The 25,906-nt window shown below is 39.9% G+C and overlaps 1 protein-coding gene across 4 annotated transcripts in view; it reads left to right on the top strand.

Annotated features, from left to right (window-relative positions):
- The first annotated feature begins 9,438 nt into the window (after positions 1-9,438).
- Positions 9,439-25,906, top strand: part of NFIX (nuclear factor I X) — a 172,707-nt gene continuing 156,239 nt past the window's right edge. For 2 of the 4 annotated variants that reach the window (XM_088463420.1, XM_088463421.1), the window contains exon 1: positions 22,898-23,327. In XM_088463420.1, the coding sequence (XP_088319546.1) occupies positions 23,301-23,327 (27 nt within the window). In that variant the 5' untranslated portion in view covers positions 22,898-23,300. Of the gene's footprint in view, positions 9,488-22,895; positions 23,328-25,906 lie in introns of those variants that run through there. The other 2 variants (XM_088463418.1, XM_088463417.1) reach the window with 2 other exon arrangements.

Here is a 25,906-nt window from a genome sequence, read left to right on the forward strand (position 1 = left end):
CATTACTCCTCATTCCTAAACACTGTTATATATTCTCTTTTCTCACATACACATTACTTATCATTCCTAAACACTGTTATATATTCTCTCTTCTCTTAGCGCCGGGGGGCGGGGCTTAGCGCCGGGGGGGTAGCAGCGGCGACTGGTCGGCCATGCGCGGGCACTTAGTCACGGTATTTTTTGCGAAAATACCGTGATAAGGCTCCGAAGGGGATTCGCAGGGACAGAGCTTTATCGCAAGCTCTGTACCTGCAAGGGATTTGTAGTAAATCCCTGTGATATTGCCTGAATTCGCAATGCGAATTCAGTCGTTAATATCACACTACAATCTGCATTCAATATGCGGATTGTAGTAAATAGAGCCCATACTCATTACTTCTCATTCCTAAATACTGTTATATATTCAATCTTCTCCCATACTCATTACTTCTCATTCCTAAACACTGTTATATATTCAATCTTCTCCCATACTCATTACTTCTCATTCCTAAAAGCTGTTATATATTCTGTCTTCATACATACTCATTACTCCTCATTCCTAAACACTTATATATTCTCTCTTCTCACATTCTCATTACTCCTCATTCCTAAACACTGTTATATATTCTCTCTTCTCACATACTCATTACTTCTCATTCCTAAACACTGTTATATATTCTCTCTTCTCACATACTCATTACTCCTCATAACGTCATTATATCATACAAATAATTTTTACTTGAGTATTATCATATTATCACTATTGTTGTGTATGCATTACTTCTCTTACCTGAGTAATGTTATATTCTTACTATCATTGTGTATGCATTACTTCTCTTACCTGAGTAATGTTATATTCTTACTATCATTGTGTATGCTTTACTTCTCTTACCTGAGTAATGTTATATTCTTACTATCATTGTGTATGCTTTACTTCTCTTACCTGAGTAATGTTATATTCTTACTATCATTGTGTATGCTTTACTACTCTTACCTGAGTAATGTTATATTCTTACTATCATTGTGTATGCATTACTTCTCTTACCTGAGTAATGTTATATTCTTACTATCATTGTGTATGCATTATTTCTCTTAGCTGAGTAATCTTATATTCTCACTATTTTTGTGTACGCAAATAGCGAATAGTGGCGAATAGTAACTGCATCAAATTCCGAAAATTGATAATCTTCGGAATTTGATGAATACCACAATTTCCACATCCCCATACTAATGTACTAATGTATGGGAGTGTGGAAATTAACGCAGGGGAACTTAGCAAGGAGATATCTGTGATATCTCCTGTGCTAAGTGGCTATATGAATACCAAAAGAATGTTATTTAAGGAAAATGTCCTAAAAAACGGTACTTTAGTGTTGATGAATAGGCCCCTTATACTCATATTATTTACCTGAGTATTGTTATATTATCACTATTGTGCATTATTTCTCTTACCGGAGTAATGTTATATTCTATTATTGTGTACGCATTACTTCTCTTCCCTGAGTACTGTTATGTTATCACTATTGTTGTGTACACATTACTTCTCTTCCCTGAGTACTGTTATGTTATCACTATTGTTGTGTATGCATTACTTCTCATACTATTATTGTGTACGCATTACTTCTCTTACCTGAGTACTGTTATATTATCACTATTGTTGTGTACGCATTACTTCTCTTACTTTTATTGTGTATGCATTACTTCTCTAATGGGGCACATCCACTAGACGATCTACTCCCTGTCCAGTCTCTAAACGATTTTCCCTTGATTTTTTATCTTTCAGTCTGAACGATTTGCAAACTCTCTTTATTAGATCAAGTGAAATTGACCTGCATGTTCAGTCGACTGAAGAGACTATCAAACGAACAGCGGGAGCGTTAATGACCAAACACTGCACGATTTATAAACGATTGAACGATAACGACGTTGTTATCGTTCAATCGCCTGCTAAAATCGTGTTGTGGATGCCCCCCTTTACCTGAGTTCTGTTATATTATCACTATTATTGTGTATGCATTATTTCTCTTACCTGAGCAATGTTATATTCTCACTATTATTGTGTATGCATTATTTCTCTTACCTGAGCAATGTTATATTATCACTATTATTGTGTATGCATTATTCTCTTACCTGAGCAATGTTATATTCTCACTATTATTGTGTATGCATTATTTCTCTTACCTGAGCAATGTTATATTCTCACTATTATTGTGTATGCATTATTTCTCTTACCTGAGCAATGTTATATTCTCACTATTGTGTATGCATTATTTATTTTACCTAAGTAATGTTATATTCTTACTATCATTGTGTATGCATTGCTTCTCTTACCTGAGTAATGTCATATTATCACTATTGTTGTGTACGCATTACTTCTCTTACCTGAGTAATGTCATATTATCACTATTGTTGTGTACACATTACTTCTCTTCCCTGAGTACTGTTATATTATCACTATTGTTGTGTACACATTACTTCTCTTAACTGAGTACTGTTATATTATCACTATTGTTGTGTACACATTACTTCTCTTCCCTGAGTACTGTTATATTATCACTATTGTTGTGTACACATTACTTCTCTTCCCTGAGTACTGTTATATTATCACTATTGTTGTGTATGCATTACTTCTCATACTATTATTGTGTACGCATTACTTCTCTTACCTGAGTACTGTTATATTATCACTATTGTTGTGTACGCATTACTTCTCTCACTTTTATTGTGTATGCATTACTTCTCTAATGGGGCACATTCACTAGACGATCTACTCCCTGTCCAGTCTCTAAACGATTTTCCCTTGATTTTTTTCCCTTGAAATTTTATCTTTCAGTCTGAACGATTTGCAAACGATTTGCAAACTATCTTTAATAGATCAAGTGAAATTGACCTGCATGTTCAGTCGACTGAAGAGACTATCAAACGAACAGCGGGAGCGTTAATGACCAAACACTGCACGATTTATAAACGATTTTTAAACGATTGAACGATAACGACGTCGTTATCGTTCAATCGCCTGCTAAAATCGTGTAGTGGATGCCCCCCTTTACCTGACTTCTGTTATATTATCACTATTATTGTGCATGCATTATTTCTCTTACCTGAGCAATGTTATATTCTCACTATTATTGTGTATGCATTATTTCTCTTACCTGAGCAATGTTATATTCTCACTATTATTGTGTATGCATTATTTCTCTTACCTGAGCAATGTTATATTCTCACTATTGTGTAAGCATTATTTCTTTTACCTATATAAAGTAATATTCTTACTATCATTGTGTACGCATTGCTTCTCTTACTTGAGTAATGTTTTATTCTCACTATTGTTGTGTATGCATTATTTCTCTTACCTGAGTAATATCATATTCTCCCTATAGTTGTGTATGCATTACTTCTCTTACCTGAGTAATGTCATATTATCACTATTGTTGTGTACTTATTACTTCTGTTACCTGAGTAATGTTATATTCTCACTATTGTTGTGTACGCATTACTTCTCTTACTTGAGTAATGTCATATTATCACTATTGTTGTGTACGCATTACTTCTCTTACCTGAGTAATGTCATATTTCACTATTGTTGTGTACTTATTACTTCTGTTACCTGAGTATTGACATATTCTCCCTATAGTTGTGTATGCATTACTTCTCTTACCTGAGTAATGTCATATTATCACTATTGTTGTGTACGCATTACTTCTGTTACCTGAGTAATGTCATATTATCACTATTGTTGTGTACGCATTACTTCTCTTACCTGAGTAATGTCATATTATCACTATTGTTGTGTACACATTACTTCTCTTCCCTGAGTACTGTTATATTATCACTATTGTTGTGTATGCATTACTTCTCATACTATTATTGTGTACGCATTACTTCTCTTACCTGAGTACTGTTATATTATCACTATTGTTGTGTACGCATTACTTCTCTCACTTTTATTGTGTATGCATTACTTCTCTAATGGGGCACATTCACTAGACGATCTACTCCCTGTCCAGTCTCTAAACGATTTTCCCTTGATTTTTTTCCCTTGAAATTTTATCTTTCAGTCTGAACGATTTGCAAACGATTTGCAAACTATCTTTAATAGATCAAGTGAAATTGACCTGCATGTTCAGTCGACTGAAGAGACTATCAAACGAACAGCGGGAGCGTCAATGACCAAACACTGCACGATTTATAAACGATTTTTAAACGATTGAACGATAACGACGTCGTTATCGTTCAATCGCCTGCTAAAATCGTGTAGTGGATGCCCCCCTTTACCTGAGTTCTGTTATATTATCACTATTATTGTGTATGCATTATTTCTCTTACCTGAGCAATGTTATATTCTCACTATTATTGTGTATGCATTATTTCTCTTACCTGAGCAATGTTATATTCTCACTATTATTGTGTATGCATTATTTCTCTTACCTGAGCAATGTTATATTCTCACTATTGTGTAAGCATTATTTCTTTTACCTAAGTAATGTTATATTCTTACTATAATTGTGTACGCATTGCTTCTCTTACTTGAGTAATGTTTTATTCTCACTATTGTTGTGTATGCATTATTTCTCTTACCTGAGTAATATCATATTCTCCCTATAGTTGTGTATGCATTACTTCTCTTACCTGAGTAATGTCATATTATCACTATTGTTGTGTACTTATTACTTCTGTTACCTGAGTAATGTTATATTCTCACTATTGTTGTGTACGCATTACTCCTCTTACTTGAGTAATGTCATATTATCACTATTGTTGTGTACGCATTACTTTTCTTACCTGAGTAATGTCATATTATCACTATTGTTGTGTACTTATTACTTCTGTTACCTGAGTATTGTCATATTCTCCCTATAGTTGTGTATGCATTACTTCTCTTACCTGAGTAATGTCATATTATCACTATTGTTGTGTACGCATTACTTCTCTTACCTGAGTAATGTCATATTATCACTATTGTTGTGTACTTATTACTTCTGTTACCTGAGTAATGTTATATTCTCACTATTGTTGTGTACTCATTACTTCTGTTACCTGAGTAATGTCATATTATCACTATTGTTGTGTATGCATTACTTCTCTTACCTGAGTATTTTCATATTATCACTATTGTTGTGTACTTATTACTTCTGTTACCTGAGTAATGTTATATTCTCACTATTGTTGTGTATGCATTACTTCTCTTACCTGAGTAATGTGATATTATCACTATTGTTGTGTAGGCATTACTTCTCTTACCTGAGTAATGTCATATTATCACTATAGTTGTGTATGCATTACTTCTCTTACCTGAGTAATGTCATATTATCACTATTGTTGTGTACAAATTACTTCTCTTACCTGAGTAATGTCATATTATCACTATTGTTGTGTACTCATTACTTCTCTTACCTGAGTAATGTTATATTATCACTATTGTTGTGTATGCATTACTTCTCTTACCTGAGTAATGTCATATTATCACTATTGTTGTGTACTCATTACTTCTCTTACCTGAGTAATGTTATATTATCACTATTGTTGTGTACGCATTACTTCTCTTACCTGAGTAATGTCATATTATCACTATTGTTGTGTATGCATTACTTCTCTTACCTGAGTAATGTCATATTATCACTATTGTTGTGTACAAATTACTTCTCTTACCTGAGTAATGTCATATTATCACTATTGTTGTGTACTCATTACTTCTCTTACCTGAGTAATGTCATATTATCACTATTGTTGTGTACACATTACTTCTCTTACCTGAGTAACGTCATATTATCACTATTGTTGTGTACACATTACTTCTCTTACCTCAGTAATGTCATATTATCACTATTGTTGTGTACACATTACTTCTCTTACCTGAGTAATGTCATATTATCACTATTGTTGTGTAGAAATTACTTCTCTTACCTGAGTAATGTTATAAACTTGTGCATCTTGCACACACCTTACTTCTCTTTCCATAATAGTCTTATACACTAAAGGCACACATCCACTAAAAGACAACAAAACGGCTGCACGATTACGACATTGTAATCGTTCGGTCGTTTGTCAGTCTGTGATGAGCCTACAGTGAGCGAGCAGTCGTTCAGTGCAGGCTCATCAATCATCTGGAAACATGTTGAACCTGACGTTTTCGTCAGGTTGTGCATCATATTTGTACGACGATAGATGTCTAATCGTCTAGTGGATGTGTGCCTTAACCCTTCTCACACTCGTTACTTTCAGTTTCTGCAGAAAGTCACTTTGCTCTCACTTTTGCTCTTCCCTAAGTACTCTTTCACAATCACTTTTTTGATGTTTAAAAGTTGTCTCCAGAGTACTCGTATAAACAGCTTCCCACATATTTTGTTGCTTTTCCTTTTTAAGTTCTCTCAACTCTCATATATTAACTTCTCACAAACCTATTATGTTTCCTTTCTTTACACAATCACTTCTCTGTGCTTACTCCTCTAACAAAACGAATCTTTCCTGATTGTTCTAACACTCCCTTTTCACACTAATTCTCGTTATCTCTCCTAAAATCACATTTTAAGTGGTTATTTTTGTTTCCTTGAGTACTTTGATAAATCACAGCATTCACACTCCCATTACTCATTTTTCATGCATACTCCTACTACACACTAGTATCATACTGAATACTTCTATATCCTGGGTATTTTCACACAACACACTTACTATTCACATACATAGTACTTCTGTTACTTGATTACTACCATAAACTCACTTTTTCCACAGGCAATACTACTGTACACCCATCCACACCTACAGTAGTACTTCTGATACCTGAGTTATCTCTTATACTATTTTATTTCTCATACTCCATACTACTACTGCCTGAGTAATCTCATATACTCAGTGTTATCACACTCAGTATTTGTGTTGCCAAAATGCTTTCATGCACTCACTTTTGTCACATTCAGCACTTTTATTCCCCCATTGACTTACTATTCACACACTCAATACTTCTGTTCCATGAGTGCTCTCATACACTCACTTTTATCAAACTCATTACTTCTGATCCTCGAGTCTTATGCAATCCATATTCTCTGATCCCTGAGAACTTTCTTATAGTTTTTTTACATTCACACTTCGTATTTCTGTTGCACGAGTACCCTCATACAATCACAATTCTGACACTCAGTACTTCTGATCCCTGAGAACTTTCTTTATTTTTCCCTCATGCTTAGTACTTACAGTATATAGTTACTATTCTCACTCAATACTTCTATTACCTTAGAATAATCACTTGCTTTTCTCTCACATTTGAGACTTCTGTTGCCTGAGTAATATCACACTCACAATTTTCACACTCAGTTCTTCTGAGTAGTTCTGTTACCAGAGTACACTAATACACTCATGATTCTCACATCTAATTACTTCTGATCGATGAGTACCTTCATGCACATTTCACACTCAGGACTTCTGTCAACTGAGTACTCTTATATATGCACTTCTGTTGCCAGGGTACTCTAATATACTATTTTCCTGCACCTAGTGCCTCTAATCCGTGAGTACTTTCATACAGTCTCTATTTCTACACTTGAGGTGTGTTACCTGGGTTAGTTCAATAAACTCCATTTGCTCACACCTAGTACCTCTGATACCAGAGTACTCTCATATACTCACTTCTCTTTCATGCTCTACACTTCTATTACTGAGTACTCTTATACACGCACATTTCTCACACTCAGCACTTTTTCCACCTGCGCACTCATACACGCATGCTCAGTACTTATTACCTGAGTATTATTAGTTATTAACATTTATAGTGCCAGCATATTCTGTTGCTCTTTCAGTACTCTCATACACTTTCACTAAGTACTTCTGTTACCTGAGTACCGCCATACGCTGATACTCAGCACTTCTGTTACCTGAGAACTTTCATACACTTTTGCTCTGTACTTCTGTTACCCGAGTACTCTCACACATTCTACATGACTCCTTTATACTAGCTCCGATTTTTAATATCAACACTCTTACTTGCACTCCCAATCCCTCCTCCTAAACACTCCTGTGCCTTTGTTTATTCTACCGTGCTCCTGTCCTCTCTCACTTTTTATTAGTCCTCCCTCCTTTCTCTGTCTTCCTTTCCTTCTATTCACCTACCCCCCCCCACCCTCCTTTTTATTCTCCTCCCCTCCACAAAAGACCAAGTATATTCCAGGTGGTGTCACCCCAGCACATAGACAAACAAGCTCTTAGTACCTTTCACCTCACCCTCTAGACCTTTGTCCCTTTAATCTGTCCTATCACATGTTATATTATGCATTCCTCCACATCACTCCAGAAGGGGGGAATTAAGGTTGCATTAAAGTGACTTACGCTTGCCCCCAAAACAGACTTCCTCGACTCTCCTTACAGCTCCCCCTCCTCCTGTAGCCCTAATACACACCTTCTGAAACGGCTGTAAAACGCTCTATGTGCCTTCTCCCATTATTAATGCCTAGTTTACCGTCCGATCTTTATTGTCAAGGAAAAACTCCAAATGTTTTTTCTTCTTCATTCCTGTTTGCTCTCCCTTCAGCTCTCTTCCTCACCACTTGTGCTGTGCCTCTCCCTCACTCGTGGCTCTGCCTCCTTCCTAACTTTGCACTTTTCTGTGTGCTTATTTTTTAACTCGCCCCAGTTCTGGCTCCTGGCACTAGCTGCCACCCCACCCCCCTCCTTCTCCGTGGCCTGTACCCACCCTACTCTAACCATGGCACACACTCACACACATGGAGATTACCCAATGTAAAAACTACTGTAATTCTTCTATTAATAATTCAATCACGACTTCATTTATAGCCTGGCACTCTCTTCATCTCTGAATTAAAGAGAGACACAACAAATGCATGAGTGAGAGACTGAAGTATGAGAGTGAGAGAGGAGTAGAGAGAGAACAAGGAAAGTCTGAGAGTCAGTCGGTAAAGACAAGAGCAAAACTAATGAGAAATAAAAAAAAAAGATTTCCTGGGTGCAATAGTGGTGGCTAGAGAGAGCGCGCGCGAGAGAGAGGGAAGGGCACGGAGACAGAGAGAGTTTGGAAGGGGTGGAGGAGCTGGGGTAAGGGGAGAGAGAGGGGGGGGGGATTGAGAGCTCAGCCAAGAAAAAAAAAAAAAGTCCAGCTTATGCCAACATAGGAGCTGGCACTGAAATGCCCAGCGAGTGGAAGAAAAATAATACAAGTGACATTTAGAGCAAATAAAAAACGAAAAAAAAAAAAAAAAAAAAAAGGGTCAACAATAAAAAGGGTGTAAAAAAAGAGAAAAGTTTAAAAAATAAAATAAACTTACGGCTCTTGGGGGAAAAAAAAGAGACATCCAGGGTGTCTCTCCCTCACACACTCTCTCTCTCTCCGTCCCCCCCTTCCTGTAAAAGTGTATTGCAGGCTGACTGCAGCTGAGAAATCCTACAGGCTGGCTCGCAAAGAAGATGGCAAAATTCCAGTGTTTCAACGCTGACTTCCCTACATTTTGGACTGGGTGTTAGAGTAAAAGCAATTGAAGGAGAGGAGAAAGGATCAGGAGATGTAAGGTTTATCAGGCGCCTTTTTTTCCCACCATTTTTTTTTTAACTCCCTATTTTTGTTCTGAATAATCTAATTTCTTTCCGCTGAATTCTCCCTCTAAGCAACCTTCTCTCTATCTGTCTCTTTTTTGTCTCTCTCTCTTTTTTTTTCCTTTTGTTGTTGATTTTGTATCCCCCCCCTCCCCATAATACTTCTCTTTTTGTTGCCGCACAAGATATCTTAAAATCCAGCAAACTTTTATCTGATTGGAAACTTAAGGGGTGTTTTTTTTTTTTTTTTTGCGCAGCCCGTTGGTAGAAGTGCCTCCCTAAGCTGGTATGTGCCATTTTAATATTATTAGACAGCCATCTGATTTTTTTTTATATTGCTAATCCCACCTTGGTCTTCTTCTTTTGAGGGACATAGATTTTAAACAAATCTCATAGTTTTTGGATTGAAGATTTATGAAATTACCCACAAAATTTGTCCCCCGGCTCTGCACGATCATGGCACACCTCCCAGAGCCCAGGTAGGAGTGACCTTTACACTAGCCGTAGACCCTTGGGACAGGCAGGTTGTACTGAGAAACTTGGATACTAAAATTATACCTGTATTCATATTGATTTTTAATTTTTTAAATTTTTTTTTTTTATGTGCATTATTTATTAGATTGTAGTATTACTTACATATACGTGTATTTATTAATAGTGGCTAGTAAGTAGCATTTGTGTATATTCGTGAGTGTTATATTTTATAATATATGTGTGTACATGTTAATAACGATATATATATATATATATATATATATATATATATATTATCCCTAATTATTGAAGTTAAGTCAATGTCAATGCTTCTCTTACAGTACAGGTGCTTGCGCTGTAACAGAATTATAAGTCTGCGGGCACCCTATAAAGTGGGGTTGAATACACGCAGTACCCCTGGGGTTCAGAGAACACAGTATATGACAGTCTCCCATTATATGCACAGACTGTGTCGTCATGATCCCCGGTGAAATACATGTACCTGTAATCTTGCAAGAGCTGCAATTACACCACAGTCTTTTTAGGGGTACAGAACTATGTGATCTTCGCTTTGATGTTATGACACCCCTGCACTGCCTGTTTGTGCCAGCTTGCCACTTGTGAGTGGGGAGTAATCATTTGCCACCCATAAAGTAGTTCTGTGCCACAGATGGGATTAAAGTACATGTTTTTGGTCACCCCCAGAAATGTAAATTCCTGAATTGCGCGCAGACCCCTAAGTGTTTTCCACGCGCACTGGGTGCCCAGCTCTCAGGGTGGAGGTGCCAGTAATGCTGTAGTGCAGGTCACTCTTCTACCACTCTTGCTGGTGCCGCCACACTCCGGGGGTCAGTGCATATGAGAGCCAGAGACAGTGCATAAATTGCTTAAAGCGGTTGGTAATAGTCAGACTCTTAGTAATGGCAGCGTTGCCAGCACAATATATTCTGAATTGTTACTACCAACCATTAGGATGCATTGTACACACACACACACACACACACATATATATATATATATATATATATATATATATACATATATCCAACGTAGTGTGCTTTGCTGTACATAAATCGCAGAGCAATGTGATGTCACACAGTAACATATGGCAGTGGGGACCTTGCCCGGGAGAACCTATTATGGTAAATACCCAGGTGTAAATGTAGTTTTAAAATATTTATGCCTATGAATATAGTTTACATAATAATATGTACAAGATAAAATATGCAACACAAAGACAAGTATTTATCATTCAGTGATTAGCAAACATATTATAACATCTGTGCAAATATAGATTATTAGCAATTATATTTCTTGCTTATGTAATCTTGTGTGCAAATATACATATATATGCATATATATAATATATATATATATTTAAATAAACACAGACGCATCATGCATATATACGAATGCGGTGACATAAATATATATATACACACATAAATAAATATATATATATATATATATAAGTGTGTGGGTATGTATGTATATACATATATATACATGCACATTCATTAATTCAATCCATTTTGAACAACATTTGCAGATACAACAATCCTGATTAACTGTTGTAATAGCATACATGACCGTGACATATGTCGATGTTCTGTACATGATACATCTCACAACACAAAACATGGCACTTATTGTCATACTCTGCACTGATCTTTTAAAGTGTATCAAAACCTACATGTACATAACACGTCATTATAAAACACATACACATTGCATATACATATATAAATATATATATATATATATATATATATATATATAAATATATGTGTGTGTATGTATGAGTGATTTTCTTAAAGTGCACAGCCAAGTGTCCTGTTGTGTTGCTCAGTTGCCCAGACTATCCCAAGTTCCAGCGTATTAATACTGCCAGGGAGTGCAGGAAATAAAATAGATGAATGTACAAAAAGAATGTTTACTTCAAACTGCCTTGGATTTGCAAACTAGGGGGGAAAACTATATCTGTACTGTAAATATTTAAAAAGAAATCACTAGGGTAGCGTGACCTTGATTTAAAAATAAATGTATCGAGGAAATAAAGTTAGGCAATTGTGTTTCAAGACCGCGTTTACACAAATGTATTCATTGTCTTGTATATTTTAACAAAACAGTTTTAGAATTTCTAAATGTAAAATAAAGATCAGTGAAGCTATATATATATATATATATATATATATATATATATATAAATAATTAATTTCGACATAGTCGGCGGAAGTTTTGCTGCATGTTTCTTTCAAGACAGTGATAGTGATTCAGTAATACATACAGTTGAAATATATTTGCTAGATATCTAGCAGCGAGTAATATGCGTTATCGAGCATAGCTATATGAAAAAGAGATAACTGGAGAATCTAGGAAATATGTATCAAAGTATCAATAACAGCCTTATACGTGCATTTCCTGTAGTTTGGCAAAATTATTGTATACAAGTTATGTGGTTTGGAGTTACTGCTAGGGATATCATAGATAATAGGAGGAGATATAGGGAGAGGTTATATGGAGTAATAGGTGATATAGGGAGAGGTTATATGAAGTAATAGGTGATATAGGGAGAGATTATATGGAGTAATAGGAGGAGATATAGGGAGAGGTTATATGAGTAATAGGTGATATAGGGAGAGGTTATATGGAGTAATAGTAGGAAATATAGGGAGAGGTTATATGGAGTAATAGGAGGAGATATAGGGAGAGGATATATGGAGTAATAGGAGGAGATATAGGGAGAGGTTATATGGAGTAATAGGAGGAGATATAGGGAGAGGTTATATGGAGTAATAGGAGGAGATATAGGGAGAGGATATATGGAGTAATAGGAGGAGATATAGGGAGAGGATATATGGAGTAATAGGTGATATAGGGAGAGGTTATATGGAGTAATAGGAGGAGATATAGGGAGAGGTTATATGGAGTAATAGGTGATATAGGGAGAGGTTATATGGAGTAATAGGAGGAGATATAGGGAGAGGTTATATGGAGTAATAGGAGGAGATATAGGGAGAGGATATATGGAGTAATAGGAGGAGATATAGGGAGAGGTTATATGGAGTAACAGGAGGAGATATAGGGAGATGTTACATGGAGTAATAGGAGGAGATATAGGGAGAGGTTATATGGAGTAATAGGAGGAGATATAGGGAGAGGTTATACGGAGTAATAGGAGGATATATAGGGAGAGGTTATATGGAGTAATAGGAGGAGATAAAGGGAGAGGTTATATGGAGTAATAGGAGGAGATATAGGGAGAGGTTACATGGAGTAATAGGAGGAGCTATAGGGAGAGGTTATATGGAGTAATAGGAGGAGATATAGCGAGAGGTTATATGGAGTAATAGGAGGAGATATAGGGAGAGGTTATAGGGAGTAATAGGAGACATAGGGAGATGTTATATGGAGTAATACGAAGAGAAATACGCAGAAGTGTAGAATTTTTTGGACTAACCATTTTTATTGCCGCTACGCAGCCAAATCACAACACCTTGTTTCTTTTGTTTAACAAACTTTGGAAAAATCCACAGGAAATTGGGCATCACAATTCGGTACTAGCAGATGAGTGATATATTAGTTAATATATTATTATATTAACTAATAGAAGAAGAGGGATACCTCTGAAAGACATTGTGGGGACAGAATATGGAATATTGCAATTGAAATGAGGGCTGTAGGATCACCCTAAATAGAGTCAAGGGACAAAAATCTGGTGCAATTTTTATATGTTTGTGTCTCAAACGTGGCAAGTTATTTTCCCCATAGAAGTTAAACCTAGATGTTGGACTAAGAGAAAAAATGAATGTTGGGACCGCCCTGCTTTTGCATAACAAAGTGGGTCTGATACCGGGTTCGCACGCAATCCGCAAGCAATGCCGATATTAACATAGTTGAGCGATTATTTGCAACTGCGCCTGTGGAAACATTTCTGAAAACTCCCTCTGACGCATGTGTTACACAGAGGGCCTGATTCAGAGCCGGACGCTCTGACCAGAGCGTTCGCTCTGAATCAGGGCCCTCCTACCTAAAAATGGAGCGGCCTCTTGGACACTCGCATAGCTGTGGGTTACCACCCACAGCTTATGCGAGCGTCCATGATGATGGTCGCGATGGTCAAGACCATCGCGACCATTGGGCATGCGACGAGACCCTGCGGTAGGGTCTCGTGGCCGCAAGCCCTGGAGTGATTTTGGCTCTATCAGAGCCAAAATCATTCCCACTGACATCACTAGTGATGTCAGTGGGGCCGGACCCAGATGGTAGGCGTTCCCATGGGAACGCCTCCGTCTGGCAGCCACGCCCCCGGCACGCCCACCAAAGGGGGCGTGCTGTCAGTCACCATCGACAGCACGCCCCCTTTGGTGCGAGACCCGGAGCGACAGCTTGGCAGTCGCTATGCGGGTCTCGCGCATGCGCACGACGGAGCTCCCTCCGTCGTGCGCATGGGCATTAGGGCACCATCGACCCGCTAGCGAGCGTCCTACGCTCGCGAGCGGGTCTGAATTAGGCCCAGAGTGTGCACGATTAGATCAGACGGCATGAGAAATTTGGTGGAACAGTTACTGGCGTTCCGAGGCAGTGACTGGATGGTGGCTAATAGTGTGCGCAAACATAGTCCGTTCAGTTGGTATATGATGGGAGTGTCATGAGAGTGTCAATGCAAGTAGCTGCGATCACAGAAGCACAGCCATAAGCATAGGAGGTTGTGGTCAGATGGAGAGACACTGAACTGCGATAGGGCTGATGCAAATTTCCATGATGCGAACGATGGCGGATAGAAAAGATGCACCAATCGTTATTACAGCATACACGGGCGCTAAAAGTAGGCGTCTCAGTCCTCGTACATTCGGCTGCATGGACGTACAAAAGGGAAGCAATTTGCAGTAAATCGCAGATGGGCGACCCGCCAATACACGCTGCTGCGTGCGCATTTGCGCACAACTCAGAATCAGGCGCAGTGGGCAGCCACCACGAGCTGGGAGACGAATTCTGCAGATGGTTTATCTGCATCCGGCAAGGGGTATAATAAGAGAAAGGACTAAGGGTGCTTACACACAGAACACAGAAGGAGCAAAGACAGGAGGTCACTGACCCCCTCCCCAAAGAGGACAATTTAGGGTAGGTCCACCAGATAGGTAAGTTTCCCACAGCCCTGTCAACAAGCAGGAGTACCGGGGGATACCCTTTAGCAGGAGTCCCTTTTTTTGGGAGTGAGATACCATCTGTAGGATATTGTGTAGGCATGCTCCTTGAGTACATTGTGCTTGTTACCTGTTAATCCCACTAGGGATGGGGAGTCAATTATAATTCCTTAGAGGGAGGAAATCATTCTCAGAGGCGTGGAGTGGCATAATTTTTAAAATGTGGTTAATGCCAGCTAGAGCCTCCTATTAGAGTAGGTATTTAACACAAAGATTAGCAAAGGAGCAGAGTGTCCCCATATACATGAGGTCCCCAATCTACGTTATTCCAGACTCGACCCTAGTCCAAGGAAATGATTGAGAGTGACCTGGAAAGACATTGGGACTGTTCCATAGAGGCAGGATGACAGGAGACATGGGTAGTACTAATAGTACTAATAAGACTCATTGATCTTGGCTGAACACGTCAGAGTAGGAGAAAGATTTATAACAATCACTCTGCTCTGTCTGGGGTGTCCCAAGAGGGAGGACAGCACAAGATGGGTAGGTTTTAAGTCAAGTCAATGTAAGCAAGCTACTGGAGCAGAAGAGACAGCCATGTGGCTGAGGCAGAAGGCCCAATAATAGGTTTTGCTATTACAAATTAATTTAGCAAGACATTGTTGAAGGGACGCAATCTCGAATATTCCTATTTATGGTAATGATCCAGCACAGCCATGACATGATAGGAGAGCACAGGAGTAGAGCTCCACCTCGATGATGGTTAAACAGCGTAAAAATGCAATCCTGAAATAAGGAGTTGTAGGAACTGTAATATATAAATTTTGGGGTATTTTTGGGCCATTTAAGGTGAAAATGAGGGGTTCAATAACATAGTCTGATTTTATTACATTGGTTTTATAGCCTGAAAATGTTCTGCAGAGAGACTCCCAGCTGTTGGACAGTTAATAGGACATTGACTGCAAAAAGAGATATCTTGCCTTCAAGGTCCCCATATTTGGTGATGCACAGATGGTGCTGCAAGGGGCTCTATGATAAGTGCAAAGATTATAGATGAGAGAGGACAGCCTTGCCATGTTCTGTTCTTATTGCAGATGTGCTCCGAAGGAGAACCAATGACTATAACTCTAGTGGAAGGCTAAGAGTATAAGATCCTGAGACCTATGAGAAGGGTTCTAGAGAGGCCAAAGTGTTTTAAAGCATCCAGTGATAGGATAATAGCTGGAATCCTTTTGGAATTAATATAGATAAGGTCAATGGTTCCCTACATCCTTCCCTTGTGGGACAAATTCCGCAATCCATGGAGGAGAATACAGTATCGAGTCTGTTGGCAGAAACTTAACATCATTGATGCAAGGAAATGGGACAGTAACTGACACAGTTGTAGCCACTGTTATCCTCTTTATAGATCAGAGTAATCCTCATCTCCAAAGAATCTCTGGAACAGGAGAACACTTTGAGAAAAGAGTTAAAAGGATATTGAGAATATTGCAGTAAAAAACCATCAGGCCCTAGAAACTCAACCAACTGTTGTCTGTTTACCACCTGAGAAATGTAATCAAGGTTGATACCAGAACTTACCACCAGGTCCGGGAGAGGAAAGTTTTGGTAAGGTTAAAAATGCATCTATCATAGTTTGCTACAGCCCTTTAGCTGAAACACCTGAAGGTTGTTGCAGATCGCAGAGCTATTTTTGGGGTTGTAAGTCAGGTTTCCATTGGTCTCTGATAGCCATATGATTGGAAGCTAAATTTTGTCTCACAATTTAGTAGCCATAATTTTATCAGCTTTATCAAATAGCGTTGATTCGGTCATTTCAGTTTGATGGCTGCTGGGTACGAGAGGGTCTCCCTCACGGATCTAATTGTTTTGGAGGGTGTTAAGGTCAGGGATTGACTTGTGCTGAAATTCCAGTTGTTATACAGGGAACCATTTAGCTGCAAAAATTTGGTAAGTTTGCATATTGTAGCTCTAGAGGATAAGCCCATGAGATGTCCCAGAAGCACCTCCTTATGGGCATTCCACAGAGTCATTGGAGATATATAAATGGTTCAATTTATTTCAAAATCATGAGTAAGGTGTGTAGTGACATTAAGATTATGAAGATCATGAATCCATAATCTTCCAAGTTGCTCTAGGCGGCCTGGGAGCCAGGCTAGACAAGTCTACCTAGATAGAAGCATGCTCCCACCAAGTTATGGGGGGAGATTAGGGTATTGCAGAGTATTAGTGAGATCATAGCTGAGGGGCACCAGGTTCTATTTTGAAGTAGGCATTATGTACAGACACAGACGAAAAAAATATATAGTCCGCCATGAATCATAAGAGCCCTGGATCTCTTGGAGTCCTATTGGGCAGGAGCTGAGCTGGCGGGAGCTTATCTATTCAGGTTGAGAGTGCACGGTTTTTATGTTATTTTGGAGTACTAGGGTAGAAATCCACACCTTTCTATCTCTCTGATCTTACACCTGCTCCCTGGGCTGCAATCAGAACATTGCGTGAAGAAACAAACTGGTCCAGTTTAACCTCCACGTGATCTGTGCCATCTGCTAACTATGAATTTAACAGGCAAGTAGCATGTGGTGCAAGTCCACTAGTCTGTCAGAAATAAGTGGTGTTATCATAGATGACATTGTTTACATCTGGAGCAGGGATCCCTGTGATCCACATTGCGGATCATAGTGACACTAGTCAGAGGCCTGTATTTCTGCTGGTGCAGCACTTGGACATTCCCCAGGGCCTTGGTACTTGAAAACCATGAACTCTCGAGCCAACTTTGTGCTTCTTGGGACCAGTATTCAAGAGTGCCTGGGACAAGTGGATGTTTGTGAGTGCCGTGTTTGGTCCGTGTAGCACGGAGCTTAATTAACCAACAACCATCTCCGAGGTACAGTCGGCTAGCTTCAATTAGATCAATCCAGCAATAAACTAATTTAAGTCACATGTACCCATAGGTAAAACCCATCCCATTTGAACACAGAAAATTGAGACAGCCCACAAGTATCCTAGCTGTTGGGTTATATGTAACAATAACTGGCAATTCAGAACTGAAATTAAGAACTAACTAAGGGGCAGATGTAATAAGCTCTGGAAAGTGATAATTTGGAGAATGATAAAGTACCAATCAAGCAGCTCATAACTGTCATTTTTTAAACACTGGGCCGTATTCAATTCGGAGCGAAAAGCCGTTTTTGCGTGGTTTTTTTGCAATCATTTTGCCTGGTTTTTTTTTCTACGCATTCAATTCCATTCCGTTTTCGCCTATGCGAAAGACAAGACACTGAAATAGGCAATACTTTTACTCTACAGAATAGCAGGTGAAAAAATGTGTTAAATCTATAGTTTGGGGTGCAGATGTTGGGAAACCCCCCCCCCCCCCAATGGCCAATTCACCCAAAAAAAGAATGAAAAAATTCCAGGAACACCCCAAAAAATGCCTTTGAAATTTGGGGCGAAAATTAAAAAAGTGGGGGGACAACTTCAAAAACTAGCAAAATAAGCTTCTGGTGGTGCACTAAGTAGGGGCCAAGTGTTTTTGGGATTGCCGGTGCTTGTATGACGGAGGAATTTAACTTTTCTAAAACTTCACTTTAGAAACTTTAAAATATGCTAGCACCCATTTTCAAATACCTCAAATTTGACAAGACTACTTAATTGCACCAAAAAATACTGCTTAATGCCATTCTTCACCACTTTTGCAAGGACGCTAATAACAGGGATTTCAAACAACTTCAGTACCCCAAATAGTTTTATTAGGGCTATTGTTCCACAATGTTAGTGCCAATGTTAGGGGGGGGGGGGTAAGGCTGATTTTCCCAAGTCTAACAGTACTTTCCGCCTGTTCTGCATTCGCCGCTTGCTGTTTTTGCCTGTTTAGGAATTTACTGCTGCAGAAAGCGGGGACGAGCACGATAAGTTTTCACGTCCAAACACGAGATATAGGTGAAAAGTCGGGCAGGCGGAACTTTTTTGCGCATGCGAAACTACTTGGATACGGCCCACAGTCTGCAACATGACAGTTAGGAGCTGAGAGGCTGGTTGTTTATCACTCTCTAGAGCTTAATACATCTCCCCCTAAGGCTTCTTGAATATGAAAAGAGTTGGCAACCACATAGCAACCCAAACAGGCAGTCAGAAGACAGGGCCAAAATGAATACCGCCTGAGGTAGAAGTAGTGAACGGGGACCACATCAGCATGGGATAGAAGTGGAGACCCTGGCTAACAGATCTTTAACTTCAGAATCACGAGGATTCCCTGAATAATTCAAAGTGATTCAATGCGCTTCCATTACAACCTCATATTCCCAAAGCTGAAACGACCGCAGGATAAGAATAAGTGCAGCACATCTTACTTTTGTCCCATGCATAAACGGCCTCTTTCCAAGAAACTACTTATGTCTCAATACATAGTCATACTGGTGAGCAGGCACCAGGGATGAAGGATGAGAAAGACTGGAGGATGTGTCAGGAGCGCATGACTACAGAATGACTGGGTCTACATTGACCTTCTTCCTTCTCTGAGGCTAAATCACACCACTTCCTAACCATCCTCACCAGGCATAGCAGCTGCTGGAATAAAACTGGGAATCTGTCAAGGTAAAACATGATGCAGTTATTCCTTGATGAATTATATCCCATCTGGTTCCTCCATTGACACCACCTGTTCTGCTATAGAGGCGTTTGTTTGCTACCTTTACATCTCCTGTTTACCAATAATAACATGGCTTCGAGCTAAAAAAAAAAAGATTTGGGGCAGCTACACTAGCTTCAACGGCCTGTCTTGGTTCCTCCAATAGTGGCAACCACTGGGTAGATACCTGGGGAATACATATTTGCAACTTGAGTTTAGTAACCACAGCAAGATTCATACTGCAACAATGTTTTATAGCAGAAGTATTGCTGGTTCTACAGGAAAGGGTTTCTGATCAACTGGATTGTTGACCCGAATTGTTTGTCAATATAGCCACATTCATCTATGGCCAAAGTGCACAGATTGATAGTTGTTTAGATTCCAAGCTGCAGAGCGTAATGCATTATTTAGCCACCCTCCAGGTCCAATAGTCAAGAGTGACTGTATACTGCATATGTATAGAAATAGTTACACGACTACACTGGTTATTCAAAGAGCAAACAAAGTTGTATCACCTCTGGGCATCCTGAGGTGGTGGGTGAGATGTACCACAGTCATAAAAGACTACAAAACTGCAAAGAAAATTGTAAAAACAGTAAATCATTAAGAAATCTCAGTAAGTAATCAGGCAGAAACAAACACAAGCACGCTGCCATCCGTTTACTAAAATATCTAAGTTGGAATAACTGCATAAATTAAATGTATTCCTGGTTAGATCAGATGCTAAGATACTTTTGAAGGAATATGTAATCTTTTGCTGCATTCTATAGTGGTGCCAAGTGAGGCCTATGTCACAGTCCCTGCTCACTCCCTCCTCTCTCTCTCTCTCTCTCTCAAACACTCTTTCCCTCTCTCTCCTCTGAGCGTCTGTATTTGTGTTTATTTTGACAAGACGTGTCCCCCTACTTGTGCACGCCCCCTCCCACTGATCACCATGTGTGAAAGGAAAGATTAATCCCAGCCAAGATCTGATCTGGACTCTTAATTAATTACTGTGAAAGAGCTAGCGTGTGCTGCATTTCATAGTAATGCAGAGTATACCAGTCTAATGTCACTGAATGTGTGTACTTTACTAATGTATTAATTATTATTAACGCTGATTTCTAAATCAAAGATTAGCTCAGTAGCACTTTTGCAATAGACTTCACGATCCAAGGTATAATGTGCATGACACTATAACCCTAGCAAGAGGCACTTTATTCATGGGGGGATAGGCAGGCAGTTACCACCTGGTCCACTCACATGAGGTCCAGCCGTGAGATAGGGGCTCAGTTATGTTATATAAAGCATCTAAGTAACTGCGTGCAAAGGTAATAACATGAGAGGGGTTCCATTTCTGTGTTTACATTTCTAAAGTTGCCCTACCACCTAGGGATGGGGCAATACATTACAGCCCCATTGCCTGCGCAGCCCTTTTATCTCTAGGCTTAGAGGTCAAAGGATGAAAACCGGGACTATGCTACTTTTTTTTTGCATGTGGGGGGGGGGTGGTGAACCATAGACATTTGGACTTCTCTCTGGTCCCCTCCACTCACATTACTCCTCTTCAGCCAGTGGTGAACATTTTCACCACTTTAGTTCGCAGCACAGCATTAAAATTTGCATAACATACCTATATCATAAACACAACTACAGTATGTAGGAATTGTTCCCTAGAATAGCCTACAAAATGCATAATATACAATAAATACATTTTGAATGGAAGAGTTCTGTCCTGACTGGTGGCCATAGGTGGTACTGTAGCTTTATATTTCGTAAATTTGACCTCTTCTTGACAACATGTTCTGGCTGTAGGGATTGTCTGATGTACTTCAGCATCTTTCCCCACGCACATGCGAAACTACCTCTATATTTTCTTTCTACAAACTGCATATAATCATGCTTGGTAGCGCTGCTGTGGATTACCTGTGCTTGCTCCTCGGACCATGACTGGCCCTTACCCCCCAGATGGCATGTAGTCAATAGGTCGACATTTCGACATTCTCAGAATGTCAACATGTGAAGTGTCAACATTGTCATAATGTCGACATTAGTTATGGTGCGTAAACACGGTCAGATAAGCTGTCAGATTTGTACGATAACGATCCTATCGTTATCATTAAAATCTGACAGCTTCTGGCCCCTGCAAGCGACCAAACGATGGTCGATGAGCGGCCACGTATGGCCGTTATCAGCCATCGTCCGTGCAAGCAGGCATACCTGGTCGATATCGACCAGGTTAGCCTGTTTACTATAGGGTTGTAGGTGTCAAACATACATGTGTTGGATGTTTGATAACGATCATCCAACACATGCAGGACAATCAGATAGCCATAACGTTATCGATATCTGATCGTCCCGCAATATGACCGTGTGTACGCACCATGGCTGTAAGGGAAGGTTAGGTTGCAGGAGGGATGGGGGATTGGCACTAGAGGGAGGGTTTGGGGGTAGACATATCATACAGGCATGTAGTTATAATACCGTCAGGCGGGATGTCGGCGCTTAGAATACCGGCGCCGGAATCACGACACCTGTTAGATTCCTGGCGCCTGCATCCCGATGGTATGTAGTGGGGTTAGGTACTAGGAGGAGGGTTAGGCACTAGGGGGGAGGGTTAAGCTTAGGCTGCGGAGGGACGAGGGTTAGGTTTAGGCAGCAAGGAGGGAGGGTTAGGTTTAGAGGAAGGGTTAGGATACCTACCGACAGGTGTCGGGATAACGGCGCCGGGATTCTGACTGCCGGGATCCCAAGAGCCGGCACCCCATACCCAACCCATCATACCATACCTCAGACTTTAGGGAACAAATGAATCAATGAGATGTGTGAAGGGAGGGGGTAATATAATGCAATAACAGTGATGAGGTTTATGTACCAGTTTACATTTTTCTGCATGATTCCTTTCCCCATTCTGTGGCACGGTCCCAAGGCGCTGCCATCTTCCTCTTGCAGTGAGAGCTGTCTCTCCATTATAGAGACACCTCCCAAATGAGACAGGTGGTGAATTTCCTCAGTTTAGTCCCCCCCCCCGAAACGTGCTTCATCCTTATTTGAACTGTTCACTCGCCATATCTGTCTCTTCAGCTCACGCATGTCTCTTTTCAGTCTCTTTTTCTGAGTCCGACTGTCTCTTCTCTCTCACTTTCTCTCCCCCCCCCCCCCCTCTCTCTCTCTACATTTTTTTTTTTTCTGTGTATTTTCAAAACTTTCTCTGAACTTTTCAGAGTCATACGAAGAAGGAGACGGTGGAGGAAAGAGACATCACAGGGACGTACACAAAGAGACAAGAGACAGAGACCCAACGCGAGACGCCACCCGGGACAATACGCGTCTAACAGACAGCCGCTCCGGGAAAGACGTGCGGAAGCTGAGACATCAAACAGGGAGAGAGACGCAGAAAGAGACATCCAGAGTTAAAGAGACATCCGGTGTGAAAACTATTCCTGGCCTGAAGAAACCTCCGCACAAGATGAGACTGCCGTAGACGACAGCTAGAAGAGTGTGTGAGAGACAGCGTAGTAGAGAGACCACAAAAGTGTGAGGGAGCCGGAGAGATGTACTCACCCTACTGCCTCACTCAGGTACACCCTCCTCAGCTGCACTCTCTGTCTGTCTGAGGTGTATAGTTAGGCTGCCTCTTGTCATTGCATACACATATACCGCTCTCCACCCATCAGTAACCCCATCTGACCTACTACTCTGTACTCTTAATACTATTTCCATGCCACTTTTCTATTTGTGGCTTATTTACTAACAAAGAACATATCTGCGAAGAACCCCTGCTGACCAGTCACACAATAATATCTTTCAAATGTTCCTAATTTGCATTCTAGTAAATAATCCTTGTTCCTGAGAATGTCACCTGTCCCCCTCCCCCACCATTGAAGATTTGGCTATTTATTCATCTTTTATATCGTATCAGCAATGCCATTGCTCCTAGCGCCTGGTTTGCTCGTGTCCGGGCTAAGCTGGCTCACTTGCTTCAGTTCTTGTCTTGTCTCTGTTGCTGTCAATAACTTAATATGACATTTATAATTCTTCCGCTACATGACGCTCTTTCTATTCCCTGTCTCCACTTTCTCCGATAATATTCGACGCATCTTACGTTGCGTTGCTTTCCATACTTTCACTGTGGGCCTCATATATGAAAAGTATCGGACACGCCAGACAGAATGACCTGGTGGGGCTCTGGCGAGTATATAGGAAAGATTCCTGGACTGCACACCCTGAATATATATATATATAATGGGAGGTGCGACCTGATTAGACTAATTGCAGGCACAGAAACAAGACAAATCTCAGGTGCACAACTCCAAATTATTGATAATATATAAATGCAATAACATTTTGCAATCAATAGAGGTTTTTTAGCATAATCATGGCCAAGGTTATGGGCCTACCCACCATATCCAGGTAACCTCTAGGGTTCAAATCCAGAGTCAAGGTGTGGGCCTACTCCAGAGAAGACTCTGCAAACTAGAAGTGCGCCTAGGTGTGCGAGCTTGTGGCAGAATGTCAAAGGGTGCATTGCGCAAAAGTGCCAATGTCACACTAAAGTCTAACCTCCTCTTACCTTAGTACCAGCTCGCTTTCACTAAATTAAACTGTCAAGTTTCGCACCTAAGGATAATGCTCATTTATGTCTTAAATTACTCATTCTAATGATGGTACTTTGGGATTGTCTAAATTGATCCTCTGTGTATTGAGCTTTTTATTACATTGCTCAAATTGCACCTAGAAATACATGTCTTTGCTGATGTGCAAAACAAAGGCATGATATTAATCCTACAGGAGGAGGCTAGAATAGGAGACTGCCAGCTCTGCGACGGTGCAGATTTCAAGTTCATTACGTTGAGTAAAAATGGCTCTGCACCCGTCCGAACAGCAAGGATCGCTCCGCAAACTGCAGCCAAATTATAGTGCGCTTCCATAGAAATAAAATTGAGGAGCAGGGCAGCATTAAAACTGGCTTTGCCCTGCATTTCAGCCATTTAGTGCATAGTAAATGATCCCCCTCTATTTTCCATGGCTACACGCCATGATATCATCATTGTACAATTGCAATAATGATATAAGTATTTTAATATTTGACATCACCTATCAGTACATAATAAGATGCCAATCAATCTGCATACCTTCTGTCTGGAGATCGGTAGCTACGTGTCTCATACCTAATTTATAATGTAACAGCTACTTTGGTTGTAGATTAGTTTATTTTATCACCCATATTTGCAGAATGTGAAGGTATATGTGTGTGTGTATATACGCTGTTAAGTTCTCTGAGTGCCACCGGTCCGGATTTACATGTTTTATATTAATATTATATTGAGGGTACCTGGGCAGAATTGTTTTAGATCTTGAGTGCCGGTCAGTTGGTCTATCTATCTATCTATCTATCTATCTATCTATCTGTAATTTAGGGTTCCACAACTCTGCCGATAAAAGTGAGTTATTCTGTTTTCTGTGTCCGCACCATCTAGTATCATGTACTGTAATGTAGGCATATACCCATTATCTCACCACCTCTGTTCATATAAATCTTATATATACGCATACACACACACATCTATATTTGTACCTATTGGGAATTGATTTAATGTCATGATGTGATATTTGCCGTAGTCTTCGTTTTGTGTATAGGTTAGGGCTACATGTATTTTGTTTCTTCCATCAGACTTCCAACATGAAATAAGTAATATATGCCGAAACCCGAATGTACCGTACGAGCTATACATGCACACTTACTTTATGTGCTGGAGACGGAAAGTGTCTTTCTCTGATCGCTGTATATAACATGTAGTGTACACAGTATATGTGGGTGTTCTCAGTGGAAAAAAACCAAGTATAGAACAGATTCCTTCCTGAGTGGATTTCTTACAAATATATGAAAAAATGATAGAAGCGGGCAGTCGGTATTTTTGCAGTTCTGATAGTTGCAGAGCCGTCAGTGATAGTGATTCATTTCAGGCTAGGAAGGTAGAGTGCGGAGTGTTAAGCAGTTGAACAGCAGCAACTCTGCAGTAGAAAGATAACCAAAAATTACCAAAAAAAAAACCGATTATTAACTTTCTCCCAGCCGGAGAAGCCCATAAACACGGAAGCAAGTGCAAAATTTATATTTTAGAGAGAGAGAGAGAGAGAGAGAGAGAGAGAGGAGAGA

The sequence above is a fragment of the Taudactylus pleione genome, unplaced genomic scaffold (genome assembly GCF_031769625.1).
Source record: "Taudactylus pleione unplaced genomic scaffold, aTauple2 ptg001362l, whole genome shotgun sequence".
NCBI classification, from domain to species: Eukaryota; Metazoa; Chordata; class Amphibia; order Anura; family Myobatrachidae; genus Taudactylus; species Taudactylus pleione.